The 20,393-nt window shown below is 35.0% G+C and overlaps 1 protein-coding gene and 1 long non-coding RNA gene across 2 annotated transcripts; one reads left to right on the top strand and one right to left on the bottom strand.

The window, feature by feature from the left end:
* Positions 1 to 1,222: 1,222 nt before the first annotated feature.
* Positions 1,223 to 2,492, bottom strand: LOC122136620. The gene is made up of 3 exons (XR_006154270.1): positions 2,434 to 2,492; positions 2,221 to 2,338; positions 1,223 to 2,085 (listed from the first exon to the last, which is right to left on the bottom strand). It is a non-coding gene; the product is annotated as an uncharacterized LOC122136620 (long non-coding RNA).
* Positions 2,493 to 7,871: 5,379 nt separating this feature from the next.
* LOC122136616 (zinc finger protein 239-like) lies at positions 7,872 to 17,922 on the top strand. The gene is made up of 4 exons (XM_042720987.1): positions 7,872 to 8,120; positions 11,553 to 12,266; positions 13,994 to 14,048; positions 17,634 to 17,922. The coding sequence occupies exons 1-4, from the start codon at positions 8,063 to 8,065 to the stop codon at positions 17,770 to 17,772; spliced, it is 966 nt and encodes a 321-aa protein (XP_042576921.1). The 5' UTR covers positions 7,872 to 8,062; the 3' UTR covers positions 17,773 to 17,922.
* Positions 17,923 to 20,393: the final 2,471 nt, after the last annotated feature.

Here is a 20,393-nt window from a genome sequence, read left to right as displayed (position 1 = left end):
AAGCTGCAGTCGGTAACTTTTGGGGCTCGCGTCTGCAAAACCCACCGCTCCCGGCTCTTCTGGTCCAATCAGCGCAGGGCTGTGCCACAGTGTTGTTTTGTGGTGAAAATGTAAAAAAAAAAAATATATAATGAGCGAGTACATTATGAATCCATTTTCCAAACCGTGTTTTTGTCTTATCCTGAATCACTACGGTACACCTATAATAAGTGTTTATATTTGGACTATTTTAGTCTGGTTGGGGTCAGCAACGCTGCAGAGTAGCACAGTACCTGCGTGATTCGCCATAGATGTAAACAGAGAGAAGTAGCTCTGGCTACAATGTTCTTCCGCCAGACGCAAGCCCCAAAAGTTACAGACTGCAGCTTTAAGGTGCAATGCGGTTGTTCAGCCTTTACTTAAGAAGCAAGGTTTGGATTAAAGTTGGTTTAATAATTTTCATCCTGTCTCAAAGATATCATTACTGTCAAAAGTTTCAGAAAAAGTTGTGCAATTACAGTCAATCACATTCTTAACTTATCAGAAACTTTTCAATCTGGTTTCACTGCTTATCACAGTACAGAGTCTCCTTTGCTTAAAGAGTTCAGTGACATTTTGGTTGCAGTTGATGCCGATAAAAATGTGGTACTGATTCTACTGCTCTTACAGCAGCCTTTATACTGTATATTATAATGTTCTCATTTGGTGTTTTGAACATTTGATCGGTATCATGTGCACAGCCTTATGATGGTTCAACTCATATCTCAAAGACAGGTAATTTTCTGTAGAGTTAGGCAAGTTTTCCTCATCATCTGCCCCAATCATTAGTGGAGTACATCAGGGCTCCATTCTGGGGCTGCTTCTTTTTAATTTATAAATGCGCCACGGAAGCCCTAAGAGGCCATGTGTTATTTTATTTTTACTTTCTCAAGTTTCCAGCTATTTTTATATCTAGACCACAAGAAAACCACTTGTGTCGAGATCATGAGAAATCAAGAAATAATAATAGAAACACTGCACTCTTGTAAAACAGGGAACTTATGCGTTTTTTCCCCAGTGCATAGGTGTACACAAATGGCAACAAAGTTGCTATGAAGCCATGCATCTTCTGAGGCTGAGCTGACTGAAATTAAATTTAGATTTAAATTAAAATGGATTCAAATTATAATTCCTTTAACACTATTTACTTAAAGTTGCTTTGTTTTTGATGAAAAGTAAAAACCAAAACCTGTTTGTGGTGTTCCATTCATAAGTGTCTTTGTAAATGCACACAATAACTATAAACTGACAGACAGCGATTAACCTCATTCTATTGTCTATACATAAAGAGACATTTGCATTGACAAGCGAACATAATCACTTTATTTTGTAAATGTGGCCAATTACATTTGCATTAAGCACCCAGTTTGCGCTTCTCTATAATTTCAATAACTTACATTTACAAAATGAGCCTGCATTTTTAATGAAAGTAAAGTCCATACTTCGTACAATTTCTGTGAAAATGCACAATTGCACAGAGTTTGCTGTGTTTTTATCAGTTGACAGATACATTTGGTCTTGAAAAGAGATAAAACCATATAAAATTATAAACTGAAGAAGGTGGTCTAATGATAATCTGCTCATTTGTTAATCCAATCAATTCTGGGAGTACATCAAAATCAGTGAATATGCATAACAAGAAGAGTATAAACTGTGTATCTGACCAATAAACTGGGAAGAAGAATGAAATGTAAAACAAACCACTGTGTGTGTCTCATTCTTTTTGTATCTGAATAATTTTCATGAGTTAAAAATAATAATTCAGTGTCACAATAAATATAATTGTGAACATATTTATTTATTATGATCTATTCAGTAATCAACATGAATTTCACAACCAAACATGTCTATTGCAGCAACAATTGCAGGCTTAGCTGAGGTTAAACAAAAACGCAGTGTCAATTCAACACTTAAAGTGTCGATGTTAACACTACTAAAGATCATATATGGTCCCAATCTGTCTAGTGTTAAAAGTACACCATTCGTAGTGTTGAATTTTTAGTGTTAATATAGCACCTTATAGTGTAGAAAAATTACACTATTTACAGGTCTTCTTCTTGTTGGTCCCTGCAGATCAAAGGCAAAAATAACACTCAAGGTCAGCTCTCCAACTGATTTTATTTATATTAGTCTTTCATATACAACCCATCTAGCAATATTTTGAGGCAGACAATAGGTAGTGACAGAAATGTCCAAATGTACCTTTTTGAAGATGTTTTTCAAATTGACAGGATGACATTTTTCCAGGTCCCTTGCAGTCTTGATGATGGTGGAATCAAATGAAGTAGGAGACCAAATGATGCAATATCGCTGTCCCATTCTAAATAACATACAAATTCAGCAAAAAAAATGCATGAACACAGAATATAGATAAAGCATGAATATAGATATTCTTATTCTGAAATATAGTCTAACCTTAGACATCAGTTCCATCCTCCTTTACAGCTGGGTCCTTGAAGGTCTTGGGAGAAGCCCAAAAAAAAAAGAAAAAAGAAAAAGAAAAAAACAATTAATGACAATATCTCTCTCAGGAACCATTCTGCTAAGTTGATTGTGTAGCCACACAGTGGCTTTGTTCCGACTTGCCATTAGCATGCATCTTGGGTGACACATATGGCCACATTCTTTTATTACAGAGTTAGTTAAAAAATGAAAATTTCATTAGTTTACCCAGCCAAGACTTTTGTTATCTTTGAAACACAAATGAAGATATTTTAATAGAATATAAGATTTCTGTCCCTTGAATGATGATTCATGCAACTACCACTTTAATACTTCATAAACTCCATAAAGAGATCTAATCCATAAAGAGAAGTAATCGATACGTATCGTGGTTTAGTCCAAATTTTCTGTTTTTGTTTATGTTCCCTGATCAATGTTTAAATGTAAAAAAAAAGGTAAATCTGTTCATTGTAAAGTGATAGAGTCTCTTCAGAAAATTTGGACTAAACCACTCGATTTATTTTGGATTAGTTTTACATTTACATTTAATCATTTAGCAGACGCTTTTATCCAAAGCGACTTTTTTTTATGATCTTGAAGTATCAAAGTGGTAGTTGTGTAGACTGTGATGGAAGCTGCTGACGTGTTATCTTTGTTATTGGGCGCACCAGAAAACACGTCAGCAGCGTCGTACGTCAGCACTGCAGTGTTGTGTACTCTGATGATGTTTTTATTACCTTTCTGGACATGGACAGTGTACCGTACATACATTTTCAATGGAGGGTCAGAAAGCTCTCGGACTAAATCTAAAATATCTTAAACTGTGTTCCGAAGATGAACGGAGGTCTTACGGGTCTGGAACGACATGAGGGTGAGTCATTAATGACATAATTTAAATTTTTGGGTGAACTAACCCTTTAAGCCTATGGCGAATGGAAGTGTTTAAATGCGCTCTAATTTCAGACTTTTGCATTAGATAACGTCAATCAAATGACTGGTAAATGTTCCGTGTTATAAGCCGTTTTAGCATTTAAAACTGGGATTTGACTAAATATAATTTTGGATAGTCACAATTGTAATTCGGATAATCATAATTATAATTCGACTAGTCATAATGACAATTAGAGATATCTGCAATTATGATTGCATTAGTAAGAAATCAGATTAGAGATATCTCTAAATACTTAATGACTAGTCAAAACTCCATTTAAGATATCTGTAATTACTTTATAAAGATCTTCAATAGAAGCGTCATACATCCACAAATGTAATTAGAGATATCTCTAATTCAATTTCGACTAGTCACAATTATAGTTTAAGATATCTGAATTGCAATTGCTCCTAGTTGAATTGCTCCTGTGTGACATCAGAATAAATTTACTCAGCTCCTCACCATCTACTCTTCTAACTGCTAACAAAATAATAAAAGTCTGCTTTTGTTGTCACGGAGATAAAAGCTACTGGATGAAGTGCTTCATGGATTATTAAATAAATCTGGATGCAGCCTTGTGTGGTAAAAGGTCTCCTGTGTTATGTGTGTATAGCACTGTGTTTTAATTGAATCATGTTGCAAAATAGACCAAATGCAGAGTAATCGCTAACTGCTCGTCTGAATTTATTTATTATATATATTTAGACATAATGAAAAACAATGCAATTATACAAAAAAAAAAAAAGACAAATAGTACAAATAAATGCACGACGGACAAGAACAATGCCTAATCAGATGCTGTCAAAAAAGGTGAAGGCTGATTTTAAAAAGATTACAATTTAATGAAAGTTTAACTGACATTGATGACATTTATTAGTAGGTTACTTTATATTGTGTATGAATTCAGGTTCACTTGTGTCATTTTGGCAGCTTGTTTCGACGGACCAAATGCTGTGTAATGTTCAATAAAGGCAGAAAACTCTGAATTTATTTATTATATATTTAGACATAATGAAAAACAATGGAATTATACCAAAACACACACACACACACATGAAAAATAGTAATAGTAAATAAATGCATGACGCATCAGAACAATGCCTCATAATCAGATGCAGTCAAAAAAGGAGAAGGCTGATTTTAAAAAGATTACAATTTAATAATTGTAATCTGTCAGTTTATAATAAAGTTTATAATAAAACTTATAATAAATTTTATCTGGCATTGATGACATTTATAAGTAGGTTACATTACATTGTGTATGAACTCAGGTTCACTTGTGTCATGGAATGAAAAATAAAGGTAATTTGCAGCTTTTTATCTTACCATTCATTCTGACTTTTTTTCTCAGAATTGTGAGATATAAACAATGCAAGTTATAAATTGTATAAGTGAGATAAAAGTTGCTATTTATTTATTTATCATTGAATTATTTCTTTTTTTAGTGGTGGAAACAAGCTTCCATAGGAAATAGCCCACAAGGTGGGAGTATTGTATTGTATTGTATTATAGCAAGAGATCCATGATGATGATATTCTGCTGTGTTCAGTGATAAGCGCCAATGTATTCTTTTAGGCAGCGGCTATTTGAACTAGTGTAAATAACAATTAGATTATATTTACACTAAGTGCAAATATCATATTTTCTTAGTGATAATTTATATTTACATTAGGTGCAAATAGCAATGGAACCTATTTACACTAAGTGAAAATAGTATTTTTAACGATATGCTATTTACACTTAGTGTAAATAGAATCTACTGTAGCTATTTGCACTATGTAAAAATGGCAAGATTTTCTGATATTTATACTACTTATTCCAAATAGTGGCAATTATCTGTGCCACAGTATTCTAGTTCATTATAAAACAGTACGCAATAATAACATATTGAATGTGAATTATGATTTTAATTCAACTTTTTAAATGGATGCCACCTTATTAGGACAATAAAGCCCTCCCTACACCTACCCTAATCCTAAGCAATATTTATTTTCAACGTTTTAATTATTTCCTTCATTTTTATTGAAATTAAATGCCTTTCTGATACGATATGAGATTTGAAAAAGGAGAAAAAATGTTCTGCAAAAGGAGGATGCGAATTTGGGTCGGTTGCGTCAAAAAGACATGCTCCACTGAAACAGACGCTGATTTAGCAGCATTTTTCAATCTTCACTATTCTACTCACATGTTGGAGGACGGATAGCATAAACAAGGTGGGCTATTTGCACTTAGTGTAAATAGACACTTTTATTCTTTTAAACATTATATCAAATGTTGCAACAGCTGACATGAGGCTTATACATGTGTTTGTTTGTAAATAAAGCCTAACAAAATTTAATCCACAGCACACACGTCTCACCATTACGATATAAAACAGGACAAAAGCCTATTTAAGTCATCTCTGTATAGCCTACCACTTTTACACATGCACCAGCTACATTTTTAACAGTTTCCAAGCTAGGATTGGTTAAATAAAATGTTTAAGGTGGGGCTCAACAAAGGTGTATTTGCATGCACATTGTAGATATCTATAAACGTATTTTGACTAGTCAAAATTCCCCAGTCCCCAGACGTTTGCAGACTGTTATAAAAAGAAGAGGGGATGCCACACAGTGGTAAACATGGCCTTTTCCCAACTTTTTTGAGATGTGTTGATGCCATGAAATTTAAAATTAACTTATTTTTCCCTTAAAATGATACATTTTCTCAGTTTAAACATTTGATGTCATCTATGTTGTATTCTGAATAATATATTGAAATTTGAAACTTCCACATCATTGCATTCTGTTTTTATTCACAATTTGTACAGTGTCCCAACTTTTTTGGAATCGGGTTTGAATTATTTTTTAATAGAGTTTATATTTTAAGAACAATTACAGAATAATAAAACAAAGCATACTTTGTTACCTTTTGAAACTTAAAAGGGTTCAGTTTGAGCAGATGATTTTGCCATCGCTGTCATTGTCAGAGCGCACTTCCACACAGGGGCGTAGCCATTATTTCAGAAGTGAAGGGGACAAAAATGTAATATATATAACATTACAATATAACATTTCTGTATAACATACCAGTCAAAGTTTTTGAACAGTGAGATTTTTAATGTTTTTTAATGCTAGAACTGCCACGCTTGTTTTAACATTGTACATTTCTAGGCAACACCTTTCACTTACTGAATTAGCGGTTATCAGTTTCATAAATAAAGTCAAAATGATTAATAAAGGCGATTTATAAAAGGTAGGTTTTAGAAACACTAAATGCCATGAGGTCAGCATCTGACGGCTCATCTGACAGTGATCCAGATATCATATTTACATGTTTTAGCCTAACGTTATCCTAATTGGTCAAACTTTGGTTTAATTATTGAATTTTTGTCTTGCCATATAATTTATTGTTTGCTACTATGTTGCTATACTGTCAATCATAGCTATGATGATTTATCGAATAAACGGTCTGTCATTCCTGAAACTGTATACATGGATGTTTGGTCATAGACAAACAAAACTTTTCTCCAAACTGTGAATGGATTATGTAGAGAAACTGAGCAAAGGGCACTCCTGTTAGGGCACAGTGCAGTTGGCTTATCTAAAACCAGGAAGTAATCAGTTTCTATCAGCAAACACTGAGAATAAAGAGAGATGATCTGCTGATGATCTGAATGTCTTGTTGAATGAGTGTTGATGGTCTGAGACTCATCAATATTAACAAAGCTGCTGAAAAGACTCTTTATTTCATGTCAATAGTTCTGTTTTCACCTCATTTATTATGCTGATGTCTTCAGATCATCTGTAAATTGCCACTTAAAGTTAAAAAAGTGTCAAAGGCTTGGAAGTGGTTATTTTAACAGAACAACTCAACAGTTTAACAATAAACCATGGAAAAACATTAGATCGAGTATGAGAACTTACAACAGAACACATTATTATTATTTTACATTTGATTATTTTATTTACTTCTTTTTTTATTTACTTCTAAAAAAACTCTTCAGTTGGTCAGATCATTCTGACTGTTTTCACATTTTTGACAATTCTGCAGGGATGGGATACATTTTAAGCTTATGTTCTGCTGAAATTATTATTCAGATAGTTGTGTAATTATGCCTTCCATTTTCTATTTAAATTATTCCGCACTTTTAAAACTTTTAAATGCACATTATGACAGATAGGATAAGTATTTATGCCTATATAATATTAATATTTATAAACAATAAATCAATTAATAGAACATTTCTTGTAATATATGTATGTATCTGTCTAATAATACAAATACAATAGTTACTCATCTACCAAGCTCTGAAAAGCTAATTAAATGAAATGCTTCTCTGCAAACTGTGCAGTTCGTCTGTACATTTATATCTGAGTTTATGCTTTCAACTGTTTACTTTATACTTAAATTTACATTACATCATTTATTTTCTGTTTTTCTATTACTATAAAAACAAACTCAGTAACTCAGTGATGTATTTTTGATTTTGGCAGATAAGCTCCTCCTCTCACATGTTCACTGGTAGGGAAGCTCCACCCACTGTAACACATCATCATGAAGCTCCACCCACAGTAATTCACCAATAAATGCAGGAATATCTCCATCAGTTTACAAGTGAAGACAAGCTTCAAATCATCAGGAAGAGCTGAAATCTGCACAGACTGAGTTTATTAAAGAGAGAGAGAGAAGATGAGAGATCCAGAACCCTGCAGAATCAAACACACTGAAGATACTGAACAACAAACAGGTTGGTGTTTATTCTTCATACTTTATTAATGAGGCTGAGTGTTATAAAGCTTCAAACAGTATTAGATTTGTTGTAACAGGAAAAATCTTTTGAGCTGTTGAATAATCTAGAGAAAGCATCATATAATATAATAAAAGACACTTTCTATGATATGGGTAATTTTTAACAAAATTAATTAGGGCTGCAGCTAACAATTAGTTTTGTTGGTCGATAATTTTTATTTATTTTTTCGATTAAATGTTTTTTTAATTATTTTTATTTTACTGACAAAAACACACACTATTCCACATTCTGCCAAATGTCCTTCAAACAAACATAACAACTGAATGCTATGAAAACATACAATCTGTCAAAAAAAAAAAAAAATAGATTGCTCTCAGAAATCAAAAAATGCTCTTGTCATTTATTGGGCAAGTAAATTTAAACAACAGAATACAAACACAATTCCAAAAAAGTTGGGACACTGTTCATATTGTGAATAAAAACAGAATGCAATGATGTGGAAGTTTCAAATTTCAATATTTTATTCAGAATACAACATAGATGACATCAAATGTTTAAACTGGGAAAATGTTTTATTTTGTAGTATCATTTTAAGGTAAAAAAAAGTTGATTTTAAATTTCATGGCATCAACACATCTCAAAAAAGTTGGGACAAGGCCACGTTTACCACTGTGTGGCATCCCCACAGTCTGTAAACGTCTGGGGACTGAGGAGACAAGTTGCTCAAGTTTAGGAATAGGAATGTTGTCCCATTCTTGTCTAATACAGGCTTCTAGTTGCTCAACAGTCGTAGGTCTTCTTTGTCGCATCTTCCTCTTTATGATGCGCCAAATGTTTTCTATGGGTGAAAGATCTGGACTGCAGGCTGGCCCTTTCAGCACCCGGATCCTTCTTCTACGCAGCCAATGATGTTGTAATTGATGCAGTATGTGGTCTGACATTGTCATGTTGGAAAATGCAAGGTCTTCCCTGAAAGAGACGTCTGGATGGGAGCATATGCTGTTCTAGAACTTGGATATACCTTTCAGCATTGATGGTGCCTTTCCAGATGTGTAAGCTGCCCATGCCACACGCACTCATGCAACCCCATACCATCAGAGATACAGGCTTCTGAACTCAGCACTGATAACAACTTGGGTTGTCCTTGTCCCCTTTAGTCCGGATGACATGGCGTCCCAGTTTTCCAAAAAGAACTTCAAATTTTGATTCGTCTTACCACAGAACAGTTTTCCACTTTGCCACAGTCCATTTTAAATTAGCCTTGGCCCAGAGAAAAGGCCCGTGCTTCTGAATCATGTTTAGATATGGCTTCTTTTTTGACCTATAGAGTTTTAGCCGGCAACGGCGAATGGCACGGTGGACCAATGTTTTCTGGAAGTACTCCTGAGCCCATGTTGTGATTTCCATAACAGTAGCATTCCTGTATGTGATGCAGTACCGTCTAAGGGCCCGAAGATCACAGGCATCCAGTATGGTTTTCCGGCCTTGACCTTTACGCACAGATATTGTTCCAGATTCTCTGAATCTTTGGATGATATTAAGCACTGTAGATGATGATAACTTCAAACTCTTTGCAATTTTTCTCTGAGAAACTCCTTTCTGATATTGCTCCACTATTTTTCGCCGCAGCATTGGGGGAATTGGTGATCCTCTGCCCATCTTGACTTCTGAGAAACACTGCCACTCTGAGAGGTTCTTTTTTATACCCAATCATGTTGCCAATTGACCTAATAAGTTGCAAATTGGTCCCTCCAGCTGTTCTTTCCTATGTACATTTAACTTTTCCGGCCTCTTATTGCTACCTGTCCCAACTTTTTTGGAATGTGTAGCTCTCATGAAATCCAAAATGAGCCAATATTTGGCATGACATTTCAAAATGTCAAAACATTTGATATGTTATCTATATTCTATTGTGAATAAAATATAAGTTTATGAGATTTGTACAGTGTCCCAAGTTTTTTTTGGGAATCGGGTTTGTAGTATTTATTCACATAACAAAAAATGGCCTCCTATGCCTTTCATAACAGCTTGCATTCTTGATAGCATTGTTTATGTACATTTGTTTTGTTCATGTCCTGGCCAGGATTTCTATATTACCTAAAATATCCAGGTTTTGGCTTTGGTTTCCTGTTTTCATACTTAATGAACGTAATGATCGTTTGACCAATAACATGCTGACATTTTACGTATTCGACCAATCGTGGTGCATGAGAAGGTGGGATCTGCAGAGAATGGTCAAAGCAATGCAAATACGCGAACATATTAGTGTTTAACTTGAAGCAGTACTGAGCGTACCGATCAGTGTATGACATCAAAGTACCGTGAGAGCGATTCAAAAGCACGAGAAGCCGTCTGCTCTCTAGAGCTCTCACGGTACATTGTTAAAAACCTTACATAAATTTGTTTTTATCAATTTCTCAAGCATTGTATATAGTGAAGTTTAAATCTCTGCATTAAAAATTTAAATAATAATAAAGATGATAAAGATTAATAAAATCACAAACTCAGTGGTAACCCACAGGTAAGAGTAATGTTCTGCAGGAACACACATCACTTTGATCAAAGTCACATCTTGGTGTTCTTTCTTTATCCTGTAAAAGGTGGTTATTTAGCATCTGATATTTATATTAAGACAATTACATGCTGTCATCCCTTTACTGTTCCTACTCTCATAAAATGTGTGCACTGCATGTTGACTTAAACCATAATTTAACGTTCAACAACAACGTTCAACAACAGATATTTCAAGTATTAATTGTTTCCCTCTGTCTGTTGCGCCGGCGCTCATTCAGTAAAGATTTAAACTAAACACAGACTGACAGGACGAACCTTTATGCAAAAATGGAATTGCTCGTGTGAATTTGTGACATTTACAGATAAATATATGACCGTAAACTGAAAGTTTTTGCACTGAGGACGCACACACCTGAAGATTGCATTAGCTTAAAGCTTAAAATTAAGAATTCTCATGTTTCGGGAAGCTTCTCGGTCTTCTCCCGCAGCATCTCATTCTGTTTCCTCCACTATTTTTAGATGCATTTTGTCCATAGAAATGCATAATTTAGTGATGTAATTTGACACAACCAGCTGAAATTGGACGTGCGGGCAGACCCGGCTAATTGATAACAAGAATCGTTGTTGATGATTTTTATAATCGATAATAATCGATTTTATCGATTAGTTGTTGCAGCCCTAAAATTAATGTATGTTAGATAATTCTGTTGTTGATCGAACATATTTAATACTTCTCCCTATAGAAACATGTGATTTGTGTCTATAATATTTCCAAATAGTTACAATTTCAGAGAGACATAATCTATAAAAATGCATCAAAAAGATATGTATACATCAGGGTTCATTTTTATCTCCTTTCACATTTCTCTGTTTTTATGACTAACTGAAAATAAACCATTTTTACTTTTATTTCAGAGTTAAATGAAGAAAATGAGGAGAATGAAGAATTGAGTGAAGTTGAGGAGAGAAATCATGTGAAACGTAGTGAAAAACCCTTGGGTTGCTCTCAAATCAAACAGAAAGATTTAAAGAAAAGAAGAGCCAAGAAATCTTTCAACTGCACTCGGTGTGGAAAGAGTTTCACACGCAAAACAAGTCTTGATGTTCACATGAGAATTCATACTGGAGAGAAACCATTCACTTGTGATCAGTGCGGGAAGAGTTTCACACAATCATCAGGCTTTAAGATACACATGAACATCCACACTGAAGAGAAACTTTACTCATGTGATCAGTGCGGCAAAACATTTTTCAGAGCTTCAGAGTTGAAGATGCACCTGAGAGTTCATACAAATGAGAAGCCACATTCATGTCATTTGTGTGGAAAGAGTTTTTCATGTTTACAAAATTTGAAAGTACATCAGAAAATGCATACTGGTGTGAGAGAGTACATGTGCTTTCAATGTGAAAAGACTTTTACTACAGCAAGCAATTTGAAACTGCACCAGAGGATTCACACTGGAGAGAAACCTTATAAGTGTTCACACTGTGACAAGAGATTCATTCAGTCAATACATCTGAAAACACATGAGACGATTCACACTGGAGAGAAACTGTATCACTGCACTGAATGTGGGAAGTGTTTCAGTCATTCATCTTCTCTACACAGACATACAAAAAACATTCACAGTAAGTAGATCTTCTTCAGATCCAGCACTTTCAATATTCTATTCAAGAAGCCTGCGCAGTATGCATTTGTTCATGAAACACTTTGAATGATTTGTTCAGTTCCCTGTATCCCATTGACTCGACTGAATGGGTTTCTCATTAATACCTGGAAATTTAAGAACAAGGACATTCAGACAATTGAAGCTAAATCTGCAAATTCTGCTGTTGGCCTGTTATGAGAATCTTTATTAGCTGAACTCTATGTGTTTCGTCTGTGAATGACACCACATTGGATTGGAAACATTGGATTTCATTTAGGTGATATTTTGTAGTAGTGCTATAAGAAGCTGTCATGTGAAATGTGTAAAGTGAAATGAATGAAAGGTGCCAATTGCGGCATTTAATTGATAGTAGATTTGCTTTATTACATTACATCAGATTTATTTTTGAGTGTTGTGAGATGATTCTGTGATTTGCAGTGTTGAGTATTATAACCAATCACATATTATTCTCTTTAGTTTATGAATGCAATATCATATGAATATGAATGCTTTTTGTTTATGTAATATGGATTAATAGGGATAGCTTTTTTTTTGTTTGCTATGGATGACTGAGTTGTTTTTCTGTGTGATCTGAATGAATGAATTAATGAAGTAAATGTTCAGAATAGAGGTAAGTACGTGCAGAAAAGAGGTAAGTAAGAGATTGATTTTGCATTGTAGACACACAGTTTTAGACAAGTCTTAGAGCGCTGTGTTTCTTTACATTATTTATTCCCAGTTTTAAATACCGTTTTATTTCTCATGCTGCTGAAATAATATTGTGGAGTCTTGATTGTCTAATCAGTAAAATGGATTTCATAAACAGTCCATGCTTTTCTCCTTGAAACAAAACACAGATACAATTCAATCATTCATATGCTACAATGATAAAAAAGAGCTTGTTTTATTAAAAGCAAGTCTTAATAATATCTAATATGAAAGCAAGTTTTTTTGTTTTGTTTTTTCCCAAGGACACGTGTGTTTCGTAAGGTTTCAAAATTGGCCAATGATGGAGTTGACATTCAACATGAAGTCATAATATTTTTGTGGTTTAGGGGTATCATATGATGTTTATATGTAAATATTAAGATCCTGGTGAATGTAAATGGATAGAGGTAACAACTAATTGTTTTATTTGTTCATATAACTGTTTTTAAAAGTTATATTTTAAAAGTTACCTTGTTACCATAGCAGATGAGATGAGAGAAAATAGTTTGTAATAATTTGTGTTCTAATGATACATCAAAATACTTATATGTGAATCTTGAATAAAAGCTTTAGAAACAATAACATACTGTTGTAATTGTTTTAATACAGTAATTGATTGATTCAATGTATTTGATCATTAAAATGATTACAAATTCAGGTTTTTGTCACCACCGTCAGATGAATATTTTGATAATATTTGATTATGATATTTTATATTTGTTGTGGAATTGTTGTTCACATGTGAATGTGTAATCTGTCTGCTAACATGAGAATGTGTTTTGAAATGTTAAAAACACCTTGATCTCTGTTAAAGATAAAGTTAAATTTACATTACAGTGTCCAAGGTAAAAACAAAAAAACAAATAGAGCTCAGTAGCACATTAATATATGTAAGATTCATGAATGAAGTTAAATAAATGTAGTTTCATTTGTCTGAGTACAAGGTTGTTTTTTTTTTTTTTCAATATTGCACCCTGTTTTGTCCCACTTTTCCCAAAGCATCACACTGCCTCCATCGGCTTGCCTTCTTCCCAAAGTACCATTTGTTTCCCAGGTAAGCAACACACATGCACCTGGCCATCCACATTTTGTAAGAAAAAATGTGATTCATCAGACCAGGGTACGCTCCCATAGGAAAAATGTGTGCTCAATGGTTGCTTTTCCTAAGCTCAGGAGACTTAGATGAGATCTTTCATATCATATATCTCTCATTTTAGTATCAACAGCATTTAAGATGTTTCTCCTGAATTTTTTTAGGAGAAGTGGAAGTAGACACAAATAAGACATGATAAATATTAAAAAAAAAGAGTCAAAACATAGAACGTGTTGGTAAATAAAAATAGAATATCTCTTTGTCTTGCTGCAATCTCTACCAAGACTCCATTATATGCATATTTTATTGCTCAGTGGTTGCTCTTTCTAACCTCGGGAGACTTAGTTGTGATTCTCATGTATTTCTCATTTTAGTTTAGTTTAGTTCACTTCCGCAGTTATACTTCACGTCGATGTGCTGCCCAAAAGGCTATGGCTCTGACAGAGGTTACTCTATGCTCAGGATACTAAGGGGTGATTCTCTTATATGTCTCACTGAGATATCAGCTTTGTCTTCAAGGGTCATGAAACCCCAAAACACATTGAGATGGGAACATATATGTACTGGCTGCACATCACTGAAAAGACTAAAAGCACTCATAAATGTTATCAATAAGTGGAAATTGGTTATTTTAGCAATTTTGTTCTTCCGTTTTGAAAATCAAAGTCGAAGCTAGGTCACAAAATCTGACGTAGATTTGGGCCTCAGAGTATGTAGATAGGCTTGCAGGGGCGAATCTACGTCAGCTGGCCCGGAGCTAATCTGTGCATTTATTCATGAGAAAAGATTGTTCAATCCAGTCACTGCACCGTTGTAGCCGCACTGGGTAGTACGTTAACGTTAGCTCAAATGATATATAGGGAATTTTAATAATTAATCAGGAATATGATTAATATATATATCTCGCGTAACAGTTACATTAAAATTATTGAAGATGAAAAATAGGTCAACTGTATACATCAATAACTCATTACAAGGCACTGTAATTTACTCATTAATATGTCAATATTCCATTCTTCATATCAATTAACGTGATATCTTTTACTGGGAATTAATGCAAATCAAACAGTGGTTTGTCCAGCAAACGGCCGTAAGATTAACTTATCACTTCAATAAAGTTATCACTTCTTATATAATTCCAGGAAAAATAGTTTCTGGCCATGAAACCATCTCTCCCGTCCTTATAAAATTTAGGTTACTGGAAAGTAACAAATAAGCTTTGTAGCTAAGATCAAACATTTCATTGACTTCGTAATGTGAGCATTTTAGACAGAAGCAATCATGAATATATTGGCTTTTAATATTGAACTAATAATACATCAAACTACGATTCACACAGAGTAAATATGCGTATAACAATACAAACAGTAAAAACAAATACAATACAAAACGAATAACAAAATGAGAGAGAGAGTGAGTGAGAGAGAGAGAGAGAGAGAGAGAGAGTGAAAGGGTGAGCGAGAGAAGGTGAGAGAGAGAGGCAGAATCATGCAGAATGATCGCGCAGTATGGCAAAATCACATACAGTAACCTTTTTGAAAGACAACAAGGAATCAGATCACCTTGAAAAGGGAATAGACAACCTTAAGCAGCGTTTAAATCTCTACAGAAAATAATACTTGCATGTGGGTATCTTTGTGCCTGCTAAGAGGAGCGTGCATCGTCCTTTTAGAGCTGGGAGTGTTCTCTCGTGTCTTCCGGGGCGAGCAGACTCGCGCGAAGTTTCAAAGGTTCAATGAACGTGGAGTTACCAAAGAAATAATTCAGAGTTCGTCTCCCTCGTGTAGTGAGAGGCGAATATAAGAATAAAACTTAGTAAAGAAAATATAAAAGAAAAACGGAGATGAAAGCTCCCTAAGGAGCCATCGCGACAGACGTTCTCTCGACGAAGTGCCGAAACGAAAGTGCAACGAGAAAGTTCTGTGTCAGTCTTTTATGGAGCGACTGGGTTCACGCCTCTGTTTGCGCGAACAACCAATGAACGTCCACGATCTGAAGCGGGAAAAGTTCCTTTGTCTCTGGGGAGACACCCACTCGAGTGAGTTATGGTGTTGTCAGAATTCAGCAGTTATATTCCAGCAAGATGGTAATTCCAGAATAATACATTTTTACTGTAATTTCCTATGTATGAGTGGTTCGGTCAAAGCAAGACGGTTAAACAGATACCAAAAATGACAGGTAAAGGTAGGAAAACCATAAAGTTACGATTCATATGCAGAATTACACACATTTAAAGTTTGATTAACCCACAATAAAATTGTAGATACTCCAATTTGATATGGAAGACATCGAAGCACAAAAAAGGAAATACCGTCAATACATTTAGAATATATTTACTTTCCGTTTTTCCTTACAAGAATTATCCTAGCGATCTGGGCTTTTTCTGTTTCTCATCCCAGTTTGGGGTAATAAGATTGTTTTACGATCTGGGTCAGGAATTTAAACCCACCATGCTGGCACCCTAGGCCGTCCATTCAGCTTGCAGAGAGTTTGATTTACCTGCATGATTTCAGGGGCTAAAAGCCTTTGGGTTTAGGGACCAAAGGAATGTGCATTGTTTTAAGATTCAGAACACGAGCCTGATTCATTTAATTCAGAACCAAATGAATGAACTGCTCATAACGCACACCGTAGTAGTATGTATAAATTATAAGTACAATGTCATCGCTTTCACACAATCACAAAGAAATCATGAATACACGCAAAAAAAAAGAGAGGACCAACTAAATATTAACAACTGATCATGTTGTAGTCAATGTCAGTATTGCCAATTTAGTGGCTTCCACACCCCTTTTGAGATTTTTTCAAAAGGGCAAAAATCAAAATCAATTTCTTGGACAAACCTTATCTAGATTCAAAACTTTCCCACTGATTTATATTTATATTTATATAGATCAGTGAACTCGCCATTATGACGTAATCTAGCAACATTTAGCAGCTGTTTTAGCTGTTTTTTGTTTTTTTTTTAAACCTCCACACACCACTTTTGGCCACTGTTGTGTTTGGTGAGGTTTGTGCCACAGTAGTTAAGACCCTGCTTACTGTGTTATCACCAGTGCATTACTGCATTTTTCCAGTTTTCCAGCCAAAAAATGTAATTACTACTTATATTTCTGCAGCTACAGCATTGATTTGTAGAGTGTAAGAAGTTATTAAATGTCTTACTTGGTAAGACTGAATGAATTGACTATCTTGACGATCAAGTTTGTATTGTTTTATCAACACCATATGTAGCAGGGATGTATTTAGAAAACGATTTTGTGATTCCACTTGCAATGACCATATTTGGGGTTTCCTGCCGCTATGCTGACTTGGGGAGTTGGCATACTTTGCTGCTTCCCTGTCTGCATGAGACCTCACAGCAATAGGTCGCACAAGTTTTGCAGTGATTCAGTTAAGGTTGTATTTCATATAATAGATGAATTCACATGATATATTTGTATGATTGTGATTTAAAGGCCATCTGTGATGCACACTCAGATGTATCATTGATTATTTTTCTTCACTTAAGTTTTTTTTATATCTGTAATTTTCTCTCTTTCTCAGCGTCATGCATTGCTGCCGCACACTGGTTTATATGCTGCACAAGTCCCCTATTTACATTTGTATTATCCAGGTACGTGCTTCATTGTTATATGTTCTTAAGATGTGTCTTTGTGAAAGTATATTGCCCCAGTCTGCATGAGATGTCACAGCGTGTTGTGCATTGATGCTGCACGCTGGTTTATATGCTGCACAGGTCCTCAAATATTTACATTTGTATTATCCAGAATAAATGAGGATCTGATGGCAAGAATTTTCACAGTCTGTCTTTCGTTTTGACACAACGCAGAAAACACACTGGCCTCTCCGCTATGCTTTATGGAAGACTGTTTGCTGATTCTGGAAAAGTAGACAACAATGCCGGCTGTTCTGACTCACATACGGTAAGTACGTTTTCATATTTAACGAATTTGCCACTAATAATTCAAACATGAGTTCTGAGCAGTGTAGAGTAGCGCTTGTTGTTTGTCATTTCTCCGATCACAAATGCAGACATGGTTTTATGTTTACGCAGCGAGATGCAACAGAATGCATATAAAGACAGTATAAGTCATTATAATCAGTAATTCTGTTCCCACTGGATGCAACAAATGCCTTGATTGTAATGGGTTTTATTGGTTTTGTCTCATCGTACCGAGAGACGGCATCACAGTATGTTAAGGGGCATAACATTTCCGTCACATGCTTGAGATATCCAGCCAATCACAACACACTGGATAGCTGGCCAATCAGAGCACACCTCGCTTTTCAGACCGATGAGTTTTGTAAAAATCGATGCGTTTCAGAAAGGCGGGGCATAGAGGAGAAACAATAATGTACAGTATGTGGAAAATGTTTTTTTTTTTACCTTAAACCGCATAAACACATTTCATTACACCAAATACACAAAATAATGTTCTTTTAGCAACATCATATGACCCCTTTAAGTGATTGCACAAACCTGCTTCTTTTAATCAGTCACTTTTGTTATAACGTACTGATTAAAAGTAGTAATCAATAATTAGTTATTATTTTACTACTCTTTGCACCTCCCTAGACACACTCTCACACCCCACACACTGACAACTCCTGAAAACAAACAAAAGTCTCTGAGATTCTCAAAGTCAGGGAGGAGTCCATGGACCTATTGGAGAAAGAAGAGATGTCTAGCAGTGTGGAAGACAACGTGTTCATATACAATCTGCTGACAGGGCACTGCTTGGGCCTTTTCCCACTATGAAGTGGCATTTTCCTTGGTAACATGGAAAAGTATGCCACAGAGTCAAAAAATAAAAATAATATAACAACAAAAAGCACTTGAAGCAATAGTACAAGACACAAGAACCAGGGATAAAAACAGACATGGTGAATTGTTGGTTTGTTTTTTTTTTTGATGTATTTTTTATTAGAGGGAGGAAGGATGTGGAGGGCATATTTTTTTTTCTGAATTCATTCATCTTTTTTTCGTTCTCTACACTACATTACATGGAGTGGGAGTCAAATCAGAGATGTAGCTGGGTTTTTGGATGGTGTGGGTCTTAATTTGTGAATTGTGGACCCTTTCTGTGTAATCACTATCAACAGTCTGTGTAGTCTATACTTATATTGTACTGTGTGAAAAAGCAATTCTTGGGGTGGTTGGGGGTATGCTCCCCAGGAGATAAAAAAAGACCCCTCAAATGATGTCTTCTAGTGAGTTTTGAGGAAATATGGACAGGTTTAGTCATACAACATAAGCCATCAATAGATTTAGGTTATCTGGATTGAAACAAGATTTTAATGCAGGATTGTTGCATTGATAACCATGACTGTCAAAACATTTCCCTCTGATTCAGTAAAGACTCAGTGAAGTACCTTTTTAGTCAAAACATTATTTTGGATTTTATTACAATATAACATACAACAATTTCAAATGTACATAAGAATGTCCATTCATATCTCTCTCTCTCTCTCTCGTCTCTCTCTCTCTCTCTCTCTCCTCATCTCTCTCTCTCTCTCTCACACACACACACACACACACACACACACACCACACTCACTCTCTCTCTAAAACTGCTGATCACTTTAAAACTGCTGATCACTTGAGGGCAAACATCAAAAAACACAATTTCCTGAGGCAAGACCTCAAAATCCACAGGAACTATGGAATTCATATTAACTATAGTTTGGGCATTTCAGCCCAAGATAAACATTTATGGATGCCAGGCATTTGTGAGGCTCCATACTGTATGCAGAAAACATACAAAAAAGAACATCTTGAAATGAAAAACACTAACTTGATAAAATTATAACCTAATGCAATTTTCTTATTTGCAAGATGCTGTTATTTTATTGCACATGACTATTAAACTGTACAGGTTAAATCAATTGCAGACGGCGGTTTCCATGAATGCTAGCAAAGCGTTGAACAAACTCGTTTAAGTCAACTGCTTTAGCACGGTCACTCTCAATGCTGAGCACAGCTAAATGGGACAATCTCATCAATCTCAGCTAAACAGCTGCAATCTTGCATAAACGATGCATCTCATAAAACACCTCTTTAAAAGGGTCCAAATAACCTAGCAGTTCAATCAAAGATAAAGGGCAATTTTTTCCATCTCTTTTACTCCTTGCAAAAAGCCTCTCAACCTGAGTGAGTTCATTTTTCAGATCCTCAATATTTGAGCCATATGCTTCAGCAAGCAGCAAGACAGTATCCTCTTTTAGGAAGTGATTGCTAACTTGGTTTAGCCCCTGTAAGCCTTTCATTATATTGCAACTGGGCGTTGAAAAATGCTTCTGCAT

Source organism: Cyprinus carpio, chromosome B3 (genome assembly GCF_018340385.1).
Source record: "Cyprinus carpio isolate SPL01 chromosome B3, ASM1834038v1, whole genome shotgun sequence".
Lineage (NCBI taxonomy): Eukaryota > Metazoa > Chordata > Actinopteri > Cypriniformes > Cyprinidae > Cyprinus > Cyprinus carpio.
The sequence above is the reverse complement of the archived record's forward strand: the minus strand, read 5'-3'. Positions and strand labels throughout refer to the sequence as shown.